Source organism: Diadema setosum, chromosome 16, assembly GCF_964275005.1.
Source record: "Diadema setosum chromosome 16, eeDiaSeto1, whole genome shotgun sequence".
Classification (NCBI taxonomy): Eukaryota; Metazoa; Echinodermata; class Echinoidea; order Diadematoida; family Diadematidae; genus Diadema; species Diadema setosum.
Window position 1 is genome coordinate 19,387,698 of NC_092700.1, and position 8,819 is coordinate 19,396,516.

The following is an 8,819-nucleotide window of genomic DNA, read 5'->3' on the forward strand; positions in this document are numbered from 1 at the left end:
ACTGATACCAACTTTAAATACAGCAGCACCATCCTTTCAAAAGTTATCAGAGTTGAAAGTGAACAGTGTGTAAAGGGTTTTTAATGAAGTGAAAAGGGGTCTCTGAGACATGTACCTAACCACACCATTCTATCAAATAGCATTCTATCAAAACTGTTCAAAATACAATTTCCCATTTGTTTTATAAACCCAAACTTTGGAGTTACATGGAAGGAGAATTCTCTTCCAGAAAATATTAAAAAGCTGAAGACAGACCAGGTTCAAATATATCACCTCTTTTCAGTCCTCATGTAAAATGAGGGTGTGCAACTTTTTGTTGGTTTTGTGATGCATCGACACATATATGGGTTATACCGAAACTTCCTTTGCATTAGCATTGTTGAACAATCTTTTCCATTCTCTGGTGCAGGTGGATACGAAGATGATTTTGAAGAAGATGAGGACAAGAAAGAAGAAAAGGAAGTGGACAGCCGACCTTCTTCTGCCGTTCAAACAGGTACCTATCGCTTCCTCTCTAAGAACCTCACAGTATAAAGCCTTTCTGTTCCAGGGACTTTCAATGCACAGTGTATACAAAGGTGTTTGGGGATTTCTGTGCCAATTAGTACTCAAAAGTTCACAAAGGGTCAAACAAGTATGAAAAGATAAATTTCGCTCAGAAAAAGGACTGACTAAGTCCATTCTATATGTCTGGGTCATGCTCCAGAGATTAGGGAGTATATATGCTTACAGATTGCAGATTTCGATAAATTCAAATCTGTTTGAAAAACTCACCTTTTTGACAATTGTTGATTACATGTTTGAATAGAGAAATATGTGATAGATTTTGTTTCATTATTTTGTACACGCATAGAGACTACTTATGGTATTATGCGTTTCTAAGAACAGACTATTATTATTCTTGTTATTATGTACCTCTATAACTTGACAAATTCTTTCTATGCCTGTTTTTTGAGGGAAGGTACATGTAAGTGAGTGACTGATCTGACCAGTGAATCAAAGATAATGTAGAATCAATAGCAAATACTAGGTGTATAGTTTTGTGTTGACTAAGAACTGCAGTTCAGGAGGGCTACCACCACTTAACAGTTTTATGGCAGTGATTTATGTACATAAAGTGACTTTGACATTTGTCATTTCCCTTTTATCTTGAACCATGATGCCCTAACACCCTTCAAAATGAAAGTTGGAAGTTCCCACTATTGATTGCCACTATTTCTGCCTTTACAGCCATTTTTGTTCAATTCTGATGGTGGGTCAAGTCAAAAACTGCATCCGAGCTACTTTGTCATTGACAACATCCCGTTTGTTGCTGTTGAATATTAGCCGCAATATTTCTCTCTTATTTTCAAAGAAAAAAGGGTTTGAGATGAATTATCCACTGGCTTCTCTGCTGTTATCTCACTTCAGAACCAGAGTCAGACAACTTCTTCTCAGAGGCGGAGAATGAGAAAGTCTCCCAGGCCACAGAGGAGAAAGCAGCAGAGGATGACTATGCTGAGTCTGACTTCGAAGCTGAATCCAACAAGGATGACAAGGAGCCGGAGGAAGAAATTCTTGATGAAGTGCTAGAGGAAAAGGAGTTAAAGAGGGAAACAGCAGAAGATTATGAAGTTGAGGATGAGTTTGAAAAAGACGATGATGAACAAGCAAGGGACGAGAAGGAAGAGAAGGAGATTGAAGAGGAGAATCAGAAGGGAGATAGCGATGAAATCAAGGAGGAAAAGGATGGGGAAGAAGATGAAGAGATTGTCCGAGAAGAAGCTCAGATGGAGGAAGAGATTCCAGAAGAGAAAGATGATGCCCAGGAGATTGGTGAAGAGATGGAAGACAAGAAGGAAGATGACAGAGAGGAGGAGCAAAGTGTCCTCAGCGACACAGAGGGAGACAACAGACTCTTGTCTTCCGATGATGAAGGTGATAAAGAGAGCTTCAGTGGTGACCGAAAACCTACTGCCTCTGAAGCGGACTTCAAGATCTCCAGCTCGGCAGATGAGGATGAGGATGACAAGAGAGATGAGAAGACAGAAGACACAAGTGAGAAACATTCTGCTTACAAGAAGGAAGAAGAACAGGTCAAGGAAGCAGATGAAGAGATCACAGGGGAGAAATCAGATCAGGAAGAAAATGAAAAGGAAAGGCAGCCAGAAGATGAACCTGTGGAAGAAGAGAAGAAGGAAGAGGAGGAAGCCACACAACTGGAGAGGAGTCTCTCTGAAGAGGTTACCATAGAAACAGAGATAGAACCACCAGCCCAGGAGGCAGTTCTTGTAAAGGAGGCAGTGCTAGTCAGTGCAGATGAAGATGGTGCCTCTGTCGCAGAGGAGCAAGTTTTGGTGGAGGACACTCCTCAGCAGAGTTCAGAGCCTCCTATACAGGAGGAGGATGAGGATGATGCTGATGGAGCTGGGGCCAAAGTGAGCAGTGACCATGAGGAAAACACAGAGGATCAGAAGGAGGAGAAGGATGAAAGTCCCAGAGTGGACAAGGATGAGGAGGAAGATGCTGACAGGATAAGCAAGGACCAAGGTAACAATGAGGAAGGTGATGAACAGAGTGTCAAGGAGGTCGACATGGATCAACAGACTGCAAACACAGAGGATACCGAGACAGCACCTGATAATGATGCAGGCGGAGATGCTGATGTGGATGGACCACCTCAAACAGCATCTCAAGATGTGGCTGAAGATGATAAGCAGGATGAAGATGACACTCCCAAACAGGAGCCCGATGAAACACCCAAACAAGAGCCAGAGGAGTCTCCAGGAAGCCAAGATGCTCAGGAAGAACCCCCTCAGTCGGTCCAGGATGACGATGTGGCACAAGTCAAGTCAGACTCAGAGGAGGCTCAGGCAACCAAAGAATCGTCAGAGCTGGCTGCTCCTGACAATGGCCAGCAGGAGGAACCTTCTGAGGAGGCCAAAGTGGAAGAGACCTCAAGGGATGATGCAGATGGTATTGCCACGGAGACAGCTGGGGATGTAGAAGAGAAGCAGGATGAAGAGGACAAACAGGATGAGGGTAAAGAAGAGCAACCAGAGGAGAGTCTCAGTGAACAGCAGCAAGAGAGCACTCCAAAGGATGAGGAGCCAAGCAACGAGCTCAACGTCAGTCCCGGAGGAGATGGAGAACAGGAGAAAAATGAGAATGAACAGGAGAAAGCTGAGGAGAAGGAGAAGGAGAAGGAGAAGGAGGAAGACAAGGAGGAATCCAAAGCGGAAGTACCAAAAGATGAGGGGACAGAAGAGAAAAACGACAAAGGCAAGCAGTCAGACTCAAGCTCCAGTTCATCTTCATCGAGTTCAGACTCTGAGGACGAAGAGGCGCAGAAAATCAAATTGTCCGGATTTATTCGTGAGCATGCAACAGATTCAGTAAGTTCTATGTCTTGACAGCCTTGGTTGTATCTTAAAATAGAGTGGAAACCACACTGCGTAGCACCACTAATACCACTTTTCATCTGTTCGTATGCATAACTTGTCACCACTCTTCTCTAATAAAATTGTTTTAAATAGAAAAGCTGAAAAAAATCCAAAATGAGGCAATATTTTAAAAAAAAAATGTTCAACTTGATATTTGTCTGAAAATCAAAAAGTGTGTATCACTTGTTTGAACTATTTCCAGTTTAACCTAGATAATGCCCGAATGGAGACAGTTTATGCTGTTATGGTGCATTTCGTGTCACCAATTACCTAAGTATACAAATATTATGTCTTCTGCACACTTCACTATGGGCACTGTGACTTCAAAGGTAATGGTCTTGAAACTTGTTATACTTAATGAGCACTTTTCCTTTGCATCTACTGTAATTTCCACAAAAAAAGAAGAAAAAAAACCCACTGTATATATATATATATATATATATATATATATATATATATATATATATATATATATATATATATATATATACATATATATAAAGTGGAAGAAGGATCATCACTTAAGTGATAAACTCAGAGTATTTGGACATGCCAAAATCAGAAAATTGTTTTCTGGCTGCAAAATCAGGCTTGTGTGGTGAAGGGTTACTCCTGGCAAATGAACTTCGAAATAGCGATGCCTTCAAAAACAAAACAAAACAAAACAAAACAAAACAAAACAAAACAAAACAGAAAAAAATGTCTGCCTCATATTATGTGTGTGATTGAAGGAGATGGAAATGTTATTCTTTTTTTTTTCTCAAGATAGAACTAGATGATTGATAGGAGATGAATATTTAACAAGATTTTTTATTTATCATGGGCATTAACATTTCCTGTTGAAAGATAATGTGCTGTGGACACTTCGCCTTACTAACATTCATCTTGTGTACTTCTGAACAATCAATACTTCCATATATCAACCTCTCCCTTGGTTCAAGCAAGTCTTTTCTATCGAAGCAATTCCATGATGAATAGTTGCTGATTCAATCCAAGAAACTTTGAACCTTATCAAACAAGGAAAAATCTCCCAGATTTTGGCTCTGAAGAGGGTAGTAATTAGAGTAAACTGACCCACTTGCCTCAAGCGACAAGCTGCTTTCTCGATGCATTTGAGCCACCATTCTGCTGGCTATCTCCAAGCCTTGTACAGCCTTTGCATTTTTTTCATGCTTAACACCACTCTCACTCTCTCTTACTGGATCCCTGCAAGAGCCTGAAGCAGACTTGCTGCCACATTTGCAACCCAGCCTGTTCAGTCATCCCAAAATGCGCCGATGACTTTCCTTCCATAATTTATGACCTTAAACCCGAGCCATTTGGAATATTCTGACCAAAATTCTTGGAGGAGGGGATTAAAATTTATGAAATATGATAATCACAGTCTATCCCATATAAAAAAACCCAAAACAAAGCAAAGCAAAAGAAAACAAAACAAAGCAAAACAAAACAAAACAAAGCAAAACAAAACAAAACAAAACAAAACAAATCAAAGCAAAACAACAATAAAGAGAAACCACATAATTGCTGGTCAAGAATCTTCTATTTGATGCCTAATTAAAGACTCAAGCCCAATGATTTTAAGGCTTGGCAGTGCTTTGTCGAGCACAACCTCATTCAAGAGTTTTGTGTACAAATATCTGAACAATCTGTTCACACAAGTTTGTCATTTCGTGATTTCTGTCCCTGTGTCATAACCTGCACGCACCCCTCTTAACCAGCTCTGTCTCTCTTTCTTCCGATGATTCCACCACGTAGCAGAGTGAATTGGAGAAGGCCAATTTCCATCCTTCTTCACAAACTAACACCAGTGTGTCTGAACCTGCCGAGAATCAGGTGATCTGTCACATGACTTTTCTTCCACTTTGTCCACACCTATGACTAATGCATGCGATAGAGTACCAAAGTGTGATGTCATAAGTGATTCATCGCCATGGAAACTGGTTCTAAACAACTGCACCCAGCCTGGGTGTTAATGCACGCACTTGCAACTTCCAACCCAAGCTATAACTAAAGATGTTATGTCATCACTTTGGTACTCTATAGGTTCACGTGCATGATTCTTCATTAATCTACAAAACTGAGCAGTGATGAAGTTTTGCTGTGGTTTTATCAAGATTGTGGTTGCTGATTGCAGATAGAATACAAATTTTGAAATGCATTTGATGCTGTTGCCTTGCAAACATCTTCAGCTTAATCTGTATTAAAAAGATACAGTTATTAATTAATTACTTTTTTTATGTGAGAGTGCGTATAATAGTCATGATCAAATTTTGACAATGCTGTTCAGCCCTCTGATCCTCTGCAGTTTGCTTGGCAATACTAAAAGGTCAAGGAATGTTTAAGACCAAAAACATGGTGCCAAAGTCGAAATATAAACTTAACAATGAAGAACTTTGAAGTACAGAACCTGAAACCAAATAAGTTGTCATTATTGTACTTTAAAATGCATTTCACCAACACAAATGTATGACTCACTTGCATTGTTATGTTATGGTGGAATATGTGGCTTTTTGAAAGTTTCATTGATGTCTCATTTTTTTTTTTGAAAGGGAATGAGTTTATTCATTGTACCCCATTCATTCATCTCTCACACTAATACCAGTTTGTTTTCAAGTGATATTTTTCTTTGTATGTTGACAGACTTTCATTCATTCCATATGAGGAATTGATATCATTCATCTCATTGTAATCAAGTGAAACTTGTTGAGCCTTTCCTAGAGTCAATGTCATCATTATGTGCACTTGTAATGAAGCCACTCAAAATTTAGCTGCATATTATGTTGGTCATCACAGTTTACTCTAAAAACTGTAAAGTAACATTGTGATATCAGAAGATTGGGCTTGTATGAATATCTGAATTGAAATAAAGGTAAATTGGCAAAGTACCGGATTTTTGACAAACATTTACAATTTTTATACTTTATAAAGTTTCCCTGAAGTTCATCAGGTGATAAATAAATGACACTGGGGCTTCATCTTTTAGGAAAATAAAGCATGATTTTCAGAATTAAACCACAACAAATAATCTTTTTTTTCAACACTGCCCTCTGTAGTCCTACAGCAGACTTGCCCTGAACATGAGTGAAAAGAGTCTGGGACCAGCACAAGCTCAGCAGATTGCCAAAGCACTGCTTGACGATCCCAAGTACAAGTCTGTGGAGTACTTTCTGTAAGTGCGCCCTCTAACACCCCTCTATATCCCGGGGTACCAAACTAACACATGCAGATATAACCTCTTCCTAGAATTATTGTTGTGCTGTTTAGCCAAGTAGTACAGATACAAATTGTACTTAGCATGGAAATGGAATTGCAGATACCATTAGCATTCAGTCTCCAAAAGAAGATTGAGAAAATAGACTTGAGTAGAACACTGACTAGGAGTCAGTGAAAATTTGATAAAGGCAAATTCGTACATGACATATCATTACTTAAGTTATGACAGAAACTTTTTTCCTTGTCTATCAAAAAACACAAACAATGGGCTGTTTCTTTGTCTCCCACTCAAATTAAAGGAATCAAGAGCAATTGATACTTTTATTGTTGATCTTAGCGGACCAGCATTTTCTGACAGTGGCATATTTCCACTGTGCTTGCGATATTGGTTTATCATTGTTTCATCACAACACCAGTGGACAGTGTTTCTTGGTGGAATATTGTGTTTGTGTTCATCAAAAACTAAATATTCACAATACTAATAAGCCTCGCAAAGTGCATGATCATATTGTGCATATTGTGATTCCATATTTACGTGCCAGTATTGAGGATACTAAAAAGTCTTGTACAAGATATGTTTGCACATGTCTGATATATTGCAGTGTAAATTTAGTATTGTAATGTTATTGCAGCAGGTGTCGTTGGTACTATAGTTCAAGCTATGGACTAAAACATCTATGTACCTGCATTGAGACTAGAATAAATGAAATACCAAGTGACATAGAGAGGTATGAATTCAAAGTAATGTCAGGGTGTCTTCTTTCTGCACGAGACTGATGTGTGTGCTGTGCAAGAGCTATTACAGGATTTTGGCACAGATGGAGTAAGTTGAGACTGTCTCCACCTTGAGCTTTTCATAATTCTCCGAGAAACTTGTGGGTTGTTTGATTCCCCCCCCCCCATTAGAACGGTGTCACTGGTAGTATCTTGTTTAAATAATGGAATAAGAATTATAGGGGGAAAGTGGCATTGAGTTTCTGTTTTATTTGGATTGCTGTAGATAGTCTCTATTGTTTGCTTGATGTGTAGCACTAGCTGCCTCTCACTGACTGATATTTGTGGAATCTTCCTATCTACAGAATTCGAGGTAATCCCATCCAGGATAAGGGCGTGGCCAGCATCATCCAATCCCTCATCACCCTCCACCACCAAATACCAGAACAGACCGACCAGGATGAGGACCCGCCCAAGACGGGCCTAAAACTCACACACCTCGACCTCGGCGACACCAAGATGACCAACAAGGGCGCAGTGGAGGTCAGCGAACTCCTCAAGCAGCCCACCAACATCACCAACATCAACCTGAGCGACAACTCCATCGGGCGCATCGGCTGCAAGGCCCTGGCGGCGGGCATCCGCTGCAACACGTCGCTGCGGACACTGAGCATCGAGTACGCCGCCCTCGGTGACAGCGGCTGCCGGGAGATCATCGAGGCGGTGCGGGACCATCCTGCGCTGCAGGAGCTGAACCTGGAGGGGAATGACATCACGGACGAGAGCGCCCGGGCCATCCTCCAGCTAGTCAAAGACAACAGCATCCTGACCACCATTAATTTCATGCGAGATAACCATGTCACCCAGGAGGTTGCTGATGAGGTAGAGGAGATTCTGAAGACTGGAGAGTTCTTGTGGTAGGAAGAACTTAAAAAGGAAAAACTTCACCAAGAATTGTCATCATCGCATACCTTCCTATATCAATATTCTTCTATAAGTGCTTTGTAGAAGCTGAAATTTTGTTCCTTTTCTTCCTTTTATAATCAGTTGAAATATCCTCACATTTACAGTTCAGACAATCATGTATTCCTCATTCCTTTTAAAAGTATGACTACACAGGCAGGAAAGGATTTTTGATGTGATATCTCGAGGGGGGAAGGAAAGATGCAGGCATGATGCTGTCTGTCTTATTTTGTTAAAGTCTAACAGTTTTGGCTCAAAGTGTGACACTGTAAATGAAACAAAAAAGTATGCAGCTGTGAAATATTTTATGAACGCTTCTCCCACATTCTGTCTCTAGCTGCTTGTCACAAGTCATGTATTGAAAATGCTAGCTAAATGACTCATCAAAATGATTTTCAGGCCTGCATAGATGTACAAAATGTGTATTAATTTATAGTTATGCTACAAGTTGTAGTTTTATATCAAGTATTTCATTATTTTATTGCTGAGTGCTGAGCTATATGA

At 40.2% G+C, this 8,819-nt stretch overlaps 1 protein-coding gene across 1 annotated transcript in view; it reads left to right on the forward strand.

Moving 5' to 3' along the window:
* The window catches only part of LOC140239661 (uncharacterized), a 35,722-nt gene extending 27,351 nt beyond the window's left edge, over positions 1 to 8,371 (forward strand). Inside the window, exons 11-15 of the mRNA XM_072319491.1 lie at positions 410 to 483; positions 1,419 to 2,037; positions 2,086 to 3,374; positions 6,479 to 6,594; positions 7,718 to 8,371. Coding sequence (XP_072175592.1) covers positions 410 to 483; positions 1,419 to 2,037; positions 2,086 to 3,374; positions 6,479 to 6,594; positions 7,718 to 8,273 — 2,654 coding nt within the window. The 3' untranslated portion in view covers positions 8,274 to 8,371. The remainder of the gene's footprint in view (positions 1 to 409; positions 484 to 1,418; positions 2,038 to 2,085; positions 3,375 to 6,478; positions 6,595 to 7,717) is intronic.
* Positions 8,372 to 8,819: the final 448 nt, after the last annotated feature.